This window comes from Symphalangus syndactylus, chromosome 2 (assembly GCF_028878055.3).
Source record: "Symphalangus syndactylus isolate Jambi chromosome 2, NHGRI_mSymSyn1-v2.1_pri, whole genome shotgun sequence".
Classification (NCBI taxonomy): Eukaryota; Metazoa; Chordata; class Mammalia; order Primates; family Hylobatidae; genus Symphalangus; species Symphalangus syndactylus.
Genome location: NC_072424.2, coordinates 130,234,677 through 130,251,719, shown reverse-complemented (window position 1 = coordinate 130,251,719; position 17,043 = coordinate 130,234,677). Strand labels below are relative to the sequence as shown.

The window sequence follows — 17,043 nt, the reverse complement described above, 5'->3', positions numbered from 1 at the left end:
CTTTCTAGCGATTTTAGTTTTAAATTTTTTCCCTTTGGTCTCATTTTTTATCTAGAGTGTAGATTTTTTTGTCAACTCTAGCTTTGTGAGCTGAGAATTTGCATCTAGTTTTCAGTTTTCCTCTAGGCATGATAAATTTACATGTGTATACATTTATATGATAATAGTGGATAGAAAATGACTGCTGTCAGCCAGGCACAGTAACTCATGCCTATAATCCCAGCACTTCGGTAGGCTGAGATGGGCAGATTGCCTGAGGTCAGGAGATCGAGACCAGCCTGGCCAATATGGTGAAACCCCATCTCTACTAAAAATACAAAAATTAGCTGGGTGTAGTGGCGCGTGCCTGTAATCCCAGCTACTTGGGAGGCTGAGGCACCAGAATTGCTTGAACCTGGGAGGTGGAGGTTGCAGTGAGCTGAGATCAAGATTGTGCCATTGCACTCCAGTCTGAGCGACAGAGCTAGACTCCATCTCAAAAAAACAAAACAAAACAAAACAAAACAAAAACAAAACAAAACAAAAACAGAAAGAAAAGAAAAAGAGTGCTCTCAAAAAGTATTTTCTCATAGCAATTTCAGTGGCGTTTTCAGCTGATCATATAAGTATTTTGTGGTCTGATGTGGTCAGGGGTAAGTCCTTTCATGTAGAGTATGCTTTTGTTTGATTTTCCTAAACAACATGTAGAATTACTCATTTTTTATCTTGTTTTGCATGCTTAAATCTAATCTGAATTTGATTCTCTACTTCTGGAAAATAGTTGTAAACAAGTACTTATTATAAAATATTGAGGTACCAAACATAGGGAGTTCTATTTTTAAGGTGTTTGAAGAGCAAAAAAAAAAAAAAAAAAAAAGAGAAACAGAAAGGATGTAATTAGTGTTACTAATTTATGTTGTTTTGTTTAACTTTTAAAGTGTGTTGCTGGCTTTCTAATTTGGGGTATGTTTTCATGATTCAAGTTGTAGTCAAATATATTTCTGAAAACAAAGCTTTGTGGCTGTTTAGAATCTGAAGTAGAAATGAAATAAAAAACCCTTCCCACATTGCTGGAACACTGTTTAATTGCATCCACAGTGGCATTACTAATCTCTCTTAACAACTTCACTGGGTAGGGAGAAGACTGGTGACTGCACGCTGATGTGTCACGATGCTATTGCAATTAAACTTTGTAATAATGTCAAGGTGATATTCTGTGGTCCATTGCTTCACACGGCATTAAATTAACCAAAAACAAATTGATTTTTCTTTTAATGAAACAGTAGCTTGAAGTAAACTCAAATTTAATGCTGTTGGAGTTATCCAGCATTTAATTTAGTTTCATGCATGCTATGTTGGGTTTCAAAGATGTGCAACAGTCTGGTGACAGCTCAAAGTCATTGCTACAACTTACATATTGATAACATCAGTGGAAGTTTTACTTTCCTTATCTGGGCCAATGCCCAGAATCCTGGGCCTGAGGTTCTCCACCCGTGAGCAATTAATAAGATTGTAGCTGCATAAATTGTAGAGGTTTGGGGCGATAACTTTTCTCTGCCATAAAAATTCTGTAATGAACACATGATTCCATGATGCTACCAAACTGTTGATAATTTTTTCTAAAAACTGCTTTTTACACTATCCCAGTGTGTACTTTTCAAGCAACTTATTATCTAACATGTGTAAAAGACTTTAGAATCTGTATCCATTTTGAGGTATGAGTGATGTTATTTCTAAAATCATACTATTTCATTGGACTCTAGTTTGGAGGTTCATCACACTCATAAGATTGAAGAGGGTGGGAAATGATAAAACATCCAGTAAACACTAGACTACTTATCAGGATGTATCCACTGTTTTCGTATAAAGTTTAAAAATATTTGAGAAATAAATTTAAAAATGGTTTCAGTAACATAAGATAGTTAAGCCCTCTAATTTTTAACACTAATTTCATCCACTATCAATACATATTATCAGAAATAAAAGCTTTAAGTTATAGCATATCTTATATTTGCATACTTTTTGTCACATTTATAAGAAGAACAATTATATTTTCTGACAAAAATTAGTAAGGTAACAAAATAAATAAATATATGCATATCCATAACTATTCAAAGTAGCTTGAAGTAAATACATATTAGAGGTCAGAAATGCTTATAAATTGGGCACCGCTCATCACTTCTTTAAATGGTATGTCTTTCTTTTGGTTCATATCTAAAATTCTCAAATAAGAGGTTTGAACTAAAACTAAAACTTTTAAGGAATATTACCTACTACTTTAACTGATACAATAGGAAACAGTGTGTGTGTGTGTGTGAGCATACCTACATATATTTTTTCAACAAATATAGAAGAAATAAAATGTGCTGAAACATTTTTACTTATTTCATTACAGTAAATATGTAGAAAAGCATATTATGTATTTCTCTTTGAAAATGTCTAAAACAGTACATAAGTTCAAGAAAATTAGAAATAGCTAATTACATGGTGAATATTTATTAGCTAATTATTTATTTACACCCCACTTAATTTTGTTAAAAACTAATTTGAGGTGGCTTAACAAGATAAAAAACATTTTTAAATGAGGAAATGTGGATAAAGAAAAATAAAATGAAGTTGGAGATGGATTACAAATGAGTAGATAAAAAGGACATACTGTTCAACCTGCATGATTGTCAGCTGTCAGCTGAAAAAAATTATATCCATACTACCAGAGACAAGCTTGAAAATAACTAAGAGAAGATTCAAGATTACTTTACAATTTCTGGAGTCTCATAAAATTGTTTTTAGGATATTTATTGAAGCCAATGATCAGGCTCAGTGATGCATAATATATTTTATGCAAACAGTGTACGTTGGTAAAACATGTTTTAAAGTGAACAATAAGTTGTCTACAATAAAATTTAAGGATAGGCTGTGCACGATGGCTCACACCTGTAATCTCAGCACTTTGGGAGGCCGAGGCGGGTGGATCACTTGAGGCCAGGAATTTGAGACCAGCCTGGACAACATGATGAAACCCTGTCTCTACTAAAAATACAAATATTAGCCAGGCATTGTGACACATGCCTGAAATCCCAGCCACTTGGGAGGCTGAGGCGCAAGAATCCCTTGAGCCTGGGAGGTGGAGGTTGCAGTGAGCCGAGATAGTGCCACTGCACTCCAGCCTGGGCAACAGAATGAGTGAGATTCTGTCTCAATAATAATAATAATAATAATAATAATAATAATAATGGACACTTACAAACTTATTATATTAATCAGCATACCATTCAGGTTGTATTTTTTCATGAAAATTTTGAGATTCTAGTAAAAATTAATTGAGTGATATTTTTGCTTTATTTAGAGACAACTATAAGGTTAATGAGACTAACTTTTTAAAAAGAAGCTGCTAGATGACTTTATCCATTGAATGTTCCATAATTAAGTGATCATATTTGCAGGCCCTCCACCTATTCAAGGGGTGCAGCTGATGCTCAAAATCATCTTTACAACTCTGTTTTCCGAACTGCCTTTATAATTGTTAAGTTACATGTAGAAAAAAAAAAAATCATTCATTGTGAGCTTGCCTCGCTTCTGTTTTCCAACGGCAAAATATGACTACCAACTTGAATCAGTTTCTTAATAACTGGCTTTGAGTTAATCAAATCCACAACCAAAGAAAAAAGATTTACCACCAGGGCTTTGCCCTCAAGACAATTACAGAAAAGGAGCTTAAAAACAATTTTATTGATGGAGTAATTGGAATTATTGTTTGCATTTAGGTGGAATACAGGGTCCCTTGTGAACACTTTGAGATATAATTGCAATATTTGCATTTGTCTATTCTATTGCATTTGAAAGTATTCAGCCACATTATCTTAGTCTGTGATAACCTCTGTACAACACAGTGCTGCTTCCCATTAGAAACGTGTTAGCTCTTTCTACCAAAAATATACACTGGTTAATTACTATCACTTTTGGCATCTTTATAATTTGTTTTCTTAAAATTTTTTCAGACATTTTTCTCTAAATTGATTTTTCTTTATAAAATAAATGTGAACATCCTTCAGTAGGTCAGCTGGTAGAGCGGAGGACTGTAGGGGTTTGAGCATAAAATAAATGTAAAAATATGCTTTAAATTAACCATCTTAATTGCTGAAAAATCCAACATAGAAATCCCTAATATAGAACTGGAATTTCAACAACTTATCTTGTTGCTCCCTAAAAATTTTGTTTCCCTTAATTTTTCTCAAACACAAAGAACTGATACAACTCTCTGCATATTGTTGGTGAAAAGCACTGGATTTTGCATGAGGCCTTGAAGAAAGTGCTTGTATCTATTCAGAATGTAACATCATTTTATGTTTTTATAACACAAAGGCAGACTGGAATAGAAGTAAAAGATTTTGGGAAGAGTTGGAGAAGCGGGGTTGCCTTTCATTCAGTTATTCATGCCATTCGACCCGAACTGGTGGACTTGGAGAAAGTGAAAGGCAGATCCAACCGAGAAAATCTGGAGGATGCTTTCACTATCGCCGAAACGGAACTGGGGATCCCAAGACTGCTAGATCCTGAAGGTAGGCTGAATATTCATTGACTGTTTTATGCCTTAACACAGAGGGTTTATATGTCTTAAACCCCGAAATACACATGACTTCCAAGATTCTATTGGAGGCCAGAAAGCTGGAGAAAAGTGGGAAGTAATGGTATTTTCCTGCATCAATTTTCTTCTGGATAAATATCTACCACCACGGTTGGGGTAAAATATGATTCCATTGCTCCAAACAGCACTTTGGCATTGGTATATCAGTCAGGTGAACTGGACTTAATATACTTAAGGGTGGAATGAAAGTTTTAGAAGTGTGTGTATAAGGGGTAGGTGACAGGATAATATAATTACTCTATATAATCTCAGAGGTCTGGAAGATGTAGATTATTCATACTTAGAAATGTTGTCAACCATGCAGTGTTTTGGTCTCAATCAGCAAACTTCACAAATGTTTGACTAATATTTGTCATTTCAATTGTTTGGCACGGTTTTTGGTAAGGCTGTGAGTGCTAAGACGATTTGGAAATGGAGTGAACTCTTTCAAGCCTTCAAAAGACAATTTAGATGACTTTGATAAACTTTTATAAACTAATAAGCTGTTAGTTATGTTGAAACAAAAGTATCAAAGTGAAGTTTCCAAATGTCACAGATAATTTCTTATTTGGATTGGCAATTATGGACATTTCTACCAGTGAATGCAGAAATGTAAATATCCAGTGAAAGCAAATTATTTTTCCCCTCCCCTCCCTACCCTTCCTGGCCTCTGGTAACCACCAGTCTACTCTCTATCTTCATGGGATCCACCGAAAATTATTTTTAATGATGGAATTTCAGACTGGACTTCCCTAGCTCTAAAACAAAGAGGATAGACTTGTCTTTCCAAGAGTAAGTTACAGAGACTCAGTTAGATTTCCTCTGGGATCAAGGGCCCCATGGAGATTCCTTGCCATTTTAGGATTCTGTTTTGAGTCCCACTCTGCCCCCACCCACACTTTCACTAGGATATCAAAGGGCTTTCTGCCTTCTTTCTGCACAAAAATAAATCAAGGGAAAAACACATATTCCAGCCATCGACTTCAGAGGATGTATCACAGCTGACATTATTCCTAGAGTGGGATGAAAGGAGAATATACATGATTCTTTCATATCCACCAGACCAGAAGATCTTAATATTTTCTTTGATGATTAGAAACTGAGGTTGCCTAAATACAAGGCTATCCTAGATATAAGACATTCCTCTAATTTCTTAATGAGAACTTCCCCTTCAAAAAGTTATTTAGCCAACTTGGATGTATAAGCTTCTAGGGATACAGATTAAGTAGACCAAAAGCTATTATAATAATTATTTTATGATTTACATATATAGTTAACGGCATATACTATGTTAAATCATGTATTAAATATTGCTTTTCTTTCCACTTTCATATTTCCTGAAAAAAAAGTTGTACTCAACAGTTTGACTCATCTCCTTTGAGTCATTTAACAAATTTCAGAATACATTATCTTTGCTTCCTTTTTTTTTTTTTTTTTTTTTTTTTTTTTGAGACGGAGTCTTGCTCTGTCGCCCAGGCTGGAGTGCAGTGGCGCAGTCTCGGCTCACTGCAAGCTCCGCCTCCCGGGTTCACGCCATTCTCCTGCCTCAGCCTCTCCGAGTAGCTGGGACTACAGGCGCCCGCCACCACGCCCGGCTAATTTTTTTTTGTATTTTTAGTAGAGACGGGGTTTCACCGTGGTCTCGATCTCCTGACCTCGTGATCCGCCCGCCTCGGCCTCCCAAAGTGCTGGGATTACAAGCGTGAGCCACCGCGCCCGGCCTCTTTGCTTCCTTTTAAATGGTGTGAGTTGCAGCACTGTTTAAACCCTACACTGCAAGTCTCTAGAAATTATACCTCTAATCAAAAAGAACTTTCATGAAAGATTAGATTAGTTTTATACTTTATTGTGGCAATTTGGTTTGCTTTCTGCTCTATAAATTGCTCTGTAAGATATAATCATTTTTATTGTCTTTAAAATTGATATTTTAAAGACTTGTTTACATGTTTTACTTATGCATTCTTACCTCCATGTATAATTACTAAATCTGTACAAATTTATTTGCCTGATTTTTACCATTTGTATTAGATAAATATCTATGAGCTTCAAAATCACAGTGATTGAGGGCTTCTCAGGCAGTTTCCCTCGAAGAGTGCTTGATTGCTCAAAGCACTGTAATTTGGAGAGAATGCTCCACAAAGAAGAGGCTGCCCAGGAAATTGAATATAAGGCATCTGCCTTTCTTCTAAAGCGAAATTTGTGGGGGCAGAGAGGGGGCTTGTCTATATTTGGCCATATATAGTATATATATATATACATATATAGTATATATATATATATATATATATGTCATTCGGTGTCACACTTGTAAGCATTTCTGTACTTCCTATTTATGCCAGTTCTAAAATTTACATATTATTTGTGTTCTATTCACTAGTATGAATAGAACTAGTATGAGATACTGTATGAGTAACCCATTTGTGAGATACTGTCTCACGAGATACTGTATGTCTTATTTAAATTACATATATGCTACTTTCTTAAATGCTGTTTGTTTAAATGTGTCATCTTTCTGAGTAATATAATTTTCATCATGTAATATCCAGACTAAATTTGGTTTACCCTCCTCCCCCTCCAAAATTCTAAACAGTACTTCTGTTTTCCTTCTGCGTTGAGTGTTTTTAGTGTGATAGCTAGATACCAAAGCTTGTATTATTAAAATCCAATGAATGCTAATTAATTTATTCACATTTCCTTTTATTTTTTCAGATGTTGATGTGGATAAACCAGATGAGAAGTCTATTATGACCTATGTAGCCCAGTTTCTGAAACATTATCCTGACATCCACAATGCAGGCACTGATGGGCAAGAGGATGATGTAGGTATTTGCTTTCTTCAAGTATCGCTGGTATATGCAATGACAGTGACTCAGCTTTTTGAGTATACTGTTCTCAGAAAATTAAATTCGAATGCATTTTAATATGAGACCAACTGATTTTAAAAAGATATCACCAAATGGGGTGATGATTAGAGGAAAGGGTTTTTCTGGTTTGTATGTTGGATATATTAGAGAAAGTATTGCTAATAATAAATGTAAGATATGTGATGCTGATACACTAAGACTGAGAAAAGATAGCAGTGTTGGGAATTCCATTTTAGTAATCTGAGAATTGAAGTAATTGTACTTCTGTCATAGCATTTGCACATCTAGATCTTGAATCCCCTCGCTCTGGTTGATCTGATAAAATCTAATTTTGACTTTTGGATTTTATTATGTCTATTGACAGCAAACATATGGAAGTAAGGTACAATTTATAAAAGTTCTAATTATTCACTGTCGTTAGATTTTTCAACCTTTAAATAATTTAAATAACCTTAACATTTTTCATGCTGCTCAAATTACATATGTTAATTGTCATAAATTTTTTAAATCAGGAAAAAAGGAAAAGGAAAAAATTTTCTGTATTTGACCTTCTGGAGAGAATCTATACTAGAGAAAAATTAATATATTGATGTTAATTCCCAACATTTGCATATGTATATGGCAGATACATACAATATTTTAATAAAAATAGAATTATGGTATCCATATAATTTTATAATTTTCTTCTTCCCTGAACATTATAAAGAATTCTGCAGGTCATCATATGTATGTACATTAATTTATTACTCAATCTTAATTGTTTTAATTTATAATTTTTGTTGTTATAAGCAATGCTTTTGTGAACAATCTTGTAATGAAACATTGTTCTAAGATTCTCTCTTTTTTTTTTTTTTTTTTTTTTTGTGAGATGGAGTCTTGTTCTTTCGCCCAGGCTGGAGTGCAGTAGCGCAATCTTGGCTCACTGCAACCTCTGCCAGCCGGGTTCAAACGATTCTCCTGCCTCAGCCTCCTGAGTAGCTGTGATTTCAGTTGCACATTACCATGCCCAGCTAATTTTTTCTGTTTTTAGTAGAGATTGGGTTTCACATGTTGCCCAGGCTAGTCTCAGACTCCTGACCTCAAGTGGTCTGCCTGCCTCTGCCTCCCAAAGTGCTGGGATTACAGGCATGAGCCACCACACCTGGCCAAGATTCTTCTTTAGAAGTGGAATTCCTAGGCTAAAGGGCATACAAAATTTTAAGGCTTTTAAAAATGTTTCTCGTGTTGCCTTGCAGAAAGTTTGTCCTATTTCACACTCCAACCAAGACACCAGACTGCTTGTTTTCCTGTTTTTTTTTTTTTTTTTTTAACAATGGATATGACCATTCTTTTAATATTTTTGAAGTAATGTTGTATTCTATTTTTAATTACATACACAGGTGGATTCACTGCGGAATTTTAAATTAATTAGAAGGTGCTCCTCCTCTTCCTTTCTCCTTTCTTCCTGAAAAAAAATAATTATAAGGCAGACAACATCAGGAAAAATAAGAAATGGAATTTTCAAGATGTGTGAAAAACTGTCTGTCTTCAGGTTCAGGTCTCAACTGGAGTTTTCAGAGCAGTTTGAGATGACAATGAAGAGTAATAAGCAAAAAACGTAAAATATGTTTTCTTTTTTTTTTGAGACGGAGTCTCACTCTGGCACCCAGGCTGGAGTGCAGTGGCACAATCTCGGCTCACTGCAACCTCTGCCTCCCGGGTTCACACCATTCTCCTGCCTCAGCCTCCTGAGTAGCTGGGACTACAGGCACCCGCCACCTTGCCTGGCTAATTTTTTTCTATTTTTTAGTGGAGATGGGGTTTCACTGTATTAGCCAGGATGGTCTCGATCTCCTGACCTCATAATCCTCCCACCTCGGCCTCCCAAAGTGCTGGGATTACAGGCGTGAGCCACCGCACCCAGCCAATATGTTTTCTAAATAGACTTAGAAACATATATAGAGAAGAAAAAGGCTAAGGAGTATAACCAAAAGCTTACAAGTAGACATCACACCAATAGTTAGAAATCAGTAACTTCATAAAAGAATAGGCAAAATAGAGGTAACTGCTGTTTCATAGGTCTCTTAGATGAAATTAATTTGGCATTTGATAGAAATATGTTAGCTTCTTAAGAACAATAAGTTCAGGAAACCTCTTTTGTTCCTTGCCAGGATTGGGGCACAAACACTGGCCACCAGAGTGATTTATCTATAGTTATTACTAGTAAAGTAATTGTTTCTAAAAAGCACCACAAATGGCTAAAGCAAAGACTCCATGTGCAAATGCTGGCATGGATTGATGCAAATATTTTGGAGTCATCTGGGGCTTGCTGGGTTTTGACAATACTGTTGTGTGAATAAGAAACTCTGTAAGAAAACACATTAGACTTACCTCATATAGCACAGAGAAAATCCATCCAAACTTCCATCTGGTTTTTATATGTGAAGTCCTTATATTACCCAGATGGATTTATATCTAATTTGGTGTCTGAGGTTTTACTGTTTTAGAGTCTTTGACATTAATCATCTCTCCAGATTAGTAAACTTTGTGGCTGGAAGCATCTAAAAAAACAAAAGGAGATGCTTTACTTAATGCTCATGAGCAGAAGTTTAATGCAAAAATCCTTAGAGATTTGAAACACACCATCTATTGATATAAGCTTTTTAATATACTTTACTAAAGAGGCTTTATTATTTTCAGAGGTTACTTTAATCATCTAGAAAATAAATTCTGGTCATTAAAAAAATTCCCTCTATCCCTTTCCTAAAAAGAGGATGCATGTGATTTATTCAGGCTTATCTCAAAAATTATTTTTGAGGAAAATGTATTGGAAACTTTGCCCTTTTTTAGTGGCATTTGTCGTGTAGTGCATAAGCATCCAAAACTGAATATTTTGAATAATGTATTTTTTGTTATGATGTAGGGCTTATATTTAACACAGTTAATGGTCACCTAATTCTGTCTAGTGAACCTTTAATATTTTGTAAACTATGCATATTAGTTTTGAGCCCTCACCTCAAAGTACTCAGTATTTGTCACTCAGCTCTTACTCTCTTAATTCATTTTTTAAAAAATTCTTGACATGAACATATCTACCAGGCTTTCATTTTTGTGTGTATTTGATTTATATATCCCCTTTGTGATTTTATTTGAATTAAATATTTTATCGATGCCATTTTAAATATGATTTTCTTACTGAAAATCGACATTGCCATGGTTTTTTTATCTCATCCAATAAAACTGATAAACTTTTCCCCTTAAGATACTTCTTGAATAATTAGCGCTCAGTCATAAATAAATAAAATAGGTCTATTGGCTTATCTCATTCACCTTCTAAACTTTCATTTATTTTTTCACCCATCTGTTCTTCCATTGCAACAAACATTCCTGACTGCCCTAAGAAGCACAGCGCAGGCTTAATTCTTATGAGGACAAAGAAACATGTGTGCTGTGTATATTTATAGGGAAAGTAATATAAGTCCATATACCTCTTCTTTACATAGTTGACCTTCTAAAATATTTAATGTTATTTTGAGACATGTTTACAAAATATGTAGCTACATATGACTATTCCAAGTTAAAAATGTCATTTTCTAGAAAACGATGTTGCCTTATTGGAGTTGAATATTTTTGTATTTTCAAAAGCTATGAAAATGTCTTAAAGTAATTATACCCTTGAGATGATTGCCTGTTTCTCTAAAGGCAGATGCCTTTCCATTGATTTTCTTCTTGTTTTCTAAATAATTTTTGACGCTGATTTATATTATATTTCTATATATTATCTTTTCATATTGTTAGGAAATACTTCCAGGTTTCCCATCTTTTGCAAATTCTATACAAAATTTTAAGGTAAGATTTAAGTAATCTTGCATTGATGACCTCTTTCAAACATCCTGCATTCTGTAGCATTTTAGTCATTCCTTTGCATGTTTTTGTCTTTATGTATACATTTCTTTTAATACTTCAATCACATCATTTGTGTTTCCTTTCTAACAGAACAAATAACATACATATGTGTTATCAAACGTTAGTGATAGTCTAAGCTGCTCCCATGGACTTGCCCGTTAATCTTTCATTATAAAATGGTATCTATCAATTAATTTCTTCTTTATAATACTTAATAACACTAATAAAAAGAAGGACTTACAATAACTACGTTTGGTGTCTTTAAATGTGACACAGAAAATAAAAACAAAAGAAAGGTTTAGTTTTGCATCTTAAAATGTTAGCAGAGAATCAACGAACAAGGTGAGTATCCGATTAACTTACCGGTCTGAGTTTCCTCACTCTCTTCTGCTCAGTATTGGGTCTCATGGTTTAGTAAAGTTCATGACGTGTAGTAGGTGCTCAAAAGATATTAGCGGAATGAATGGTTATGAATTCCTGTCCATATCCAAGTTATTGAATGCATGTCCCATATTTCAGTTTTTCCATTTTTCTTTATGTTCCATCTAGGCCACAGTTTAAGGATATTTGTATTTATATCAACATTGTAATAGAAAAATCAGAAGCAACTAATTTCATATCAAATACTAAATTTTTTAAATATCATGCTCCGTAAAGTATGAGTTTGTGTATATGTGAACATGATACACAAATGTAAATGTGACTTATGTGTATGTGGTTGTGTGTGTGTGTGTGTGTTTGTGTGTATACGTGAATGAGAGAGAAAGAAAAACAATAAAGTGAAAGAAAAAGTAGAGAGAATGCTGACAGTATAGCTGCTTGGAATTTAGATATAAGCAATAGGTTGCCATGTCTTCTGAATGTGTGTGAAAGTTATCAGTTGAAGAAAAGCCCTAGACTAATGGGCTGTAAATATTGTTTTGTACTTCATTTTTCTCTTAGAAAGGAGAATCTTGAGTATATAAATAGCGACACCCTTCTCACCTTATTGCAATCTGCTAGACACTTTCCAACCATTAGAAAGTCATTTACTAAATAGGCTCTAATAAAGTTATTTTAAGAACATAACCCTTTTCTCTCAGATGACTTTGTGTAACAAATAGCTCCTCTTCAGGGCAGTCAAGTGCTTTTTAAATGCAGAAGTTGATGAGCAGCCTGTCCTCAGAGGCTCACAATGAAGTCCTGTGCTCACTGTTAGATGGGTCACTTCTGGTCGCCACACTGACCTCTGGTACCGTGCAGACACACCAAGAACAAGTATTCTCTCTGAGCTCATAAAAATGTGGTATCAGTGCTTTTCTGGGCATGAAAATCAACTGATAATAAAACATGTACCTTAATTATATTCACCTGTTCATTCAGAAAAGACATCCTGGGAATAACTGAAACTTTGTAGTCTTGGGCTCCAGTTCCGTTTCTTTCTACTTTTAACTATGTTTCTAACTTATCTCTTATTCTGCAATCATATATTGAGTGATTCTGAGTGCCAGACACTGTGTTAGATGATGAGATTAAAAAGATACATAAGGAGTGTCAAACACGTCCGTGTGAAGAGCCCACCAAACAGGCTTTGTGTGAGCAATAAAGTTTTTTAATCACCTGGGTGCAGGGAGACTGAGTCCGAAAAATGAGTCAGCAAAGGGAGATAGGGGTGGGGCAGTTTTATAGGATTTGGGTGGGTAGTGGAAAATTACAGTCAAAGGGGGTTTTTCTTTTGCAGACAGGGGCAGGGGTTACAAGGTGCTCAGTGGGGAGCTTCCAAGATTCATAGTCCAGAGAAAGAATTTCACAAGATCAATCGATCAGTTAGGGTGGGGCAGGAACAAATCACAATGGTGGAATGTCATCAGTTAAGGCAGGAACCAGCCATTTTCACTTCTTTTGTGGTTCTTCAATTGCCTCAGCCATCTGGATGTATATGTGCAGGCTTGGGCTCAGAGACCTGACATTCCTGTCTTCTTATATTAATAAGAAAAACAAAACAAAATAGTGGTGAAGTGTTGGGGCATTGAAAATTTTGGGGGGATGTTTCTCAGGGCTGCTTCGAGCAGGATTGGGCTGATGTGGGAACCTAGAGTGGGAGAGATTAAACTGAAGAAAGATTTTGGGGTAAGGGGTGATATTATGGGGTTGTTAGAAGGAGCATTTGTCATATAGAATGATTGGTGATGGCCTGGATGTGGTTTTGCATGAGTTGAGAAACTAAACAGAAGACACAAGGTCTGAATAAGAGAAGGAGAAAAAGAGGTATTAAAGGACTAAGAATTGGGAGGACCCAGGACATCCAGTTAGAGAGTGTCCAAGGGGGTTCAGCATAATTATTTGCTTGGATCACGAGTTTTTGGACTCTATCCTTTAGTTTTTTTTTATGTTGTCATATACCGGGCCAGATTGATTTAGGTAAAAACAACATTCTTCGTTTAAAAATATACAGAGTTCTCCTTTTTCAGCAGTAAGTAAGTTGAGGCCTATTCCTGTCTTCTTATAGTAATAAGAAAAATAAAACAAAATAGTGGTGAAGTATTGGTGTCATGAGGGGAACAGGAAGCTGTTCGGTCCTATTTGCAAATTGAATTTTGGGAGTAAGGAAAACTAGTGTGCATGTGGCTATCCAATTAGCAGGTAGACACATGTAGGTAGAGGAGCCACAGAAGCAGAAGAGACCTTGTGCAAGGCAAAACTGGACATGCAAAGTGAAAAGATGAGAAGGAGTACTAAAAGAGGTGTCTTGTACCCAGACTCCTAGTGTTACCTCTAAAGTTTCTGTGCCACAAAAGAAATAGCACTTGAATATAAAATTTTCTTTTTAATTCTCAGCAAGGCAAGGTACTTCTATAGAAGGTTGTGCCCTTACAGATGGAGCAATGGTGAGCGCACACTTAGACAAAGGAGGGAAAGGGGTTCTTCTCCCTGATGCATGTGGCCCCTGCTGCTGTGTCATTCCCCTATTGGCTGGGGTTAGACCGTACAGGCTAAACTAATTTTGACTGGCTAATTTAAAGAGAGTGACGGGGTGAGTGGTTTGGCGGGAAAAATGGTTACGACAGAGCAGGTAATTGGAATAAGTCAGGGTGGAGCAGGTAATCGGAATGAGTCAGGGTGGAGCAGGTAATTGGAATGAGTCAGGGTGGAGCAGGTAATCGGAATGAGTCAGGGTGGAGCAGGTGATTGAAATGAGGGTGGAACAGGTAATCAAAAAAGGCTGCTTTATGAGGAAGTTAAGTTTAAAAGTAGAAGGCAAAGAATTGAACCTACTGACATATTGATTCTTTGAAAAGAAATTTAGAACTCATATCTAACACTAGGGATCCAGCTAGGGCAGCAGCCATTAGAGGTTGTAATGGGGATTGATGGGGCAACTGGGTAGAGGGGGAGGCTAAATCGAGGAATTATGTCGACAGAAGGGAGGAGATGATCATGGTAGCCTTCTCAGACCCTGAGGGAAAGGCCTCTACCCATCCAGTGAAAGTGTCTACCCAGACCAAGAGGTATTTTAGTTTCCTGACTCAGGGCATGTGGGTAAAGTCAATTTGCCAGTCCTGGGCAGGGGCAAACCCCTGAGCTTGATGTGTAGGGAAGGGAGGGGGCCTCAGAAATCCCTGAGGAGTGGGAGAATAGCAAATGGAACACTGAGAAGTGATTTCCTTCAGGATAGATTTCCATGATGGAAAGCAAATGAGAGGTTCTAAGAGGCGGGCAAGTGGCTTGTAACCTACATGGAAGAGGTTATGAAAACGATAGAATGGAATGAGCCTGTAAGGCTGGAAGGAGGAATTTTCCTTGGTCCAAGAACTATTTGCCTTGAGTAGGGAGGGATTGACAGGTGGAAACTTCAGTGGGAGAGTAAGTAGGAGTGACTGATGAGAAGGAGAAAAACTGGCCATGAGGGACATAAGTAGGAATACTGACTGCTTCTTTAGCTGTCTTATCAGCATAATTGTTGCCTTGAGCAATGGGGTCTGAGGCCTTTTGATGGCCTTTGCAGTGAAGGACTCCAGCTTCCTTTGGAAGTAAAGCAGCCTTGAGAAGAGTTTTTATTAAAGAGGCATTATGATGGAGGACCCTTGCGTAGTGAGGAAACCTCTTTCAGCCCATATAACAGCATGGTGGTGCAGGATATGGAAGGCATAGTTAGAGTCAGTATAAATATTGACGTGTAGTCCCTTTGCAAGAGTGAAGGCCTAAGTTAAGGCAATGAGTTTGGCTTGCTGAGAGGTAGTGGAGGGGGGAGAGCAGTAGCCTCAATGATAGATGTGGAAGATACTATAGCATGGCCTGCCTTTGCTGGTGAGTGGCGATTAGGCCTGGTGGAACTGCCATCAATAAACCAAGTGTGATCAGAGTGAGGAACAGGAAAGAAGGAAATATGGGGAAATGGAGTGAATGCCAGGTGGATCAGAGAGATACAGTCATGGGGGTCAGGTGTGGTATCAGGAATAATGTGGGAAGCCAGATTGAAGTCCAGGCGAGGAACAATGGTAATTGTGGGAGACTCAACAAAGAGTGAGTACAGATGAAAGAGCTGGGGGGAAGAAAGTATACATGTCAAGTGTGAGGAGGAAAATAGATTTTGAAAGTTATGGGAACTGTAGAGAGTAAGTGGAGCATAGCTTGTGATTTTGAGGGACTCTAAAAGTATTAAAGCGGTGGCTGCCGCTGCATACAGACATGAAGGCCAGCTCAGAACTATGAGGTCAAGTTGTTTGGACAGAAAGGCTACAGGGTGTGGTCCCGGCTCTTGTGTAAGAATTCCGACCTCACAACCCTGTACTTTGGCTGCATGTAATGAAAAGGGTTGGGATGAGTTAGGGAGAGCTAGTGTGGGAACAGCTTTTAGGGCTGTTTTTAAGGAACAGGAAGAGGAGTGGGGAAAGGATTTGGGATCTATGGGGTCAGCTAGGTTTCCTTTTGTGAGTTTATATAATGGCTTAGTCAGGATGGCAAAACCAGATATCCAAAGGCGAAAGTACCTAACTATGCCTAGGAAGGAAAGGAGTTGTTGCTTTGTAGAAGGGGCTGGGGTTTGGGAGATTAGCCGGACACAATCAGCAGGGAGAGCATGTATGTTTTTATGAAGAATTATGCTGAGATAGGTAATGGATGAGGAAGAAATTTGGGCTTTGGCCAGGGAGTTGCAATATCCTTTTGAGAATAGATGTTGGAGCAGCAAGAGGGCATCCTGTTGGGAAGATTTGTAGGAGGGGTTATAAAGTAGAAGGTTGTCAAAGTATTGAATAAGGTGAGAAGCAGATTGACAGAAAGAAAGTAAAGTATGAGAAAGGGCTTGACTGAAGTAATGGGGGCTGTCCCTGAAGCCTTGCAGCAGTATAGCCCAGGTAAGTTGCTGAGACTGATGGGTGTCAGGGTCAGTCCAAATGAAAGGGAAGAGAGGCTGGGATGAAGGGTGTAAAGCAATAGTAAAGAAAGCATCTTTGAAATCCAGAACAGAATAATGGATTGTGGAGGGAGGTACTGAGGATAGGAGAGTATATGGGTTTGACACCATGGGATGGATAGGCAAGACAATTTTGTTGATAAGACGAAGATCCTGGACAGGCTTTAGTCCTCTCAAGGCCTGTTGTGGGATGGGATACTAGTGTTTAGTGGGGTAAGGGTGATTAGATTTTAATGGGATAGTAATGGGCATGTGGTCAGTTGCTAGGGAGGGAGTAGAGTTGTCCCATACTTGTG

At 37.1% G+C, this 17,043-nt stretch overlaps 1 protein-coding gene across 8 annotated transcripts in view; it reads left to right on the top strand.

The window, feature by feature from the left end:
- The window catches only part of SYNE1 (spectrin repeat containing nuclear envelope protein 1), a 528,347-nt gene that overhangs the window by 127,116 nt on the left and 384,188 nt on the right, over window positions 1-17,043 (top strand). For all 8 annotated transcript variants that reach the window (XM_063632191.1, XM_063632173.1, XM_055267440.2 and 5 more), the window contains 3 exons: window positions 4,342-4,538; window positions 7,313-7,422; window positions 11,245-11,295. In XM_063632191.1, coding sequence (XP_063488261.1) covers window positions 4,342-4,538; window positions 7,313-7,422; window positions 11,245-11,295 — 358 coding nt within the window. The remainder of the gene's footprint in view (window positions 1-4,341; window positions 4,539-7,312; window positions 7,423-11,244; window positions 11,296-17,043) is intronic.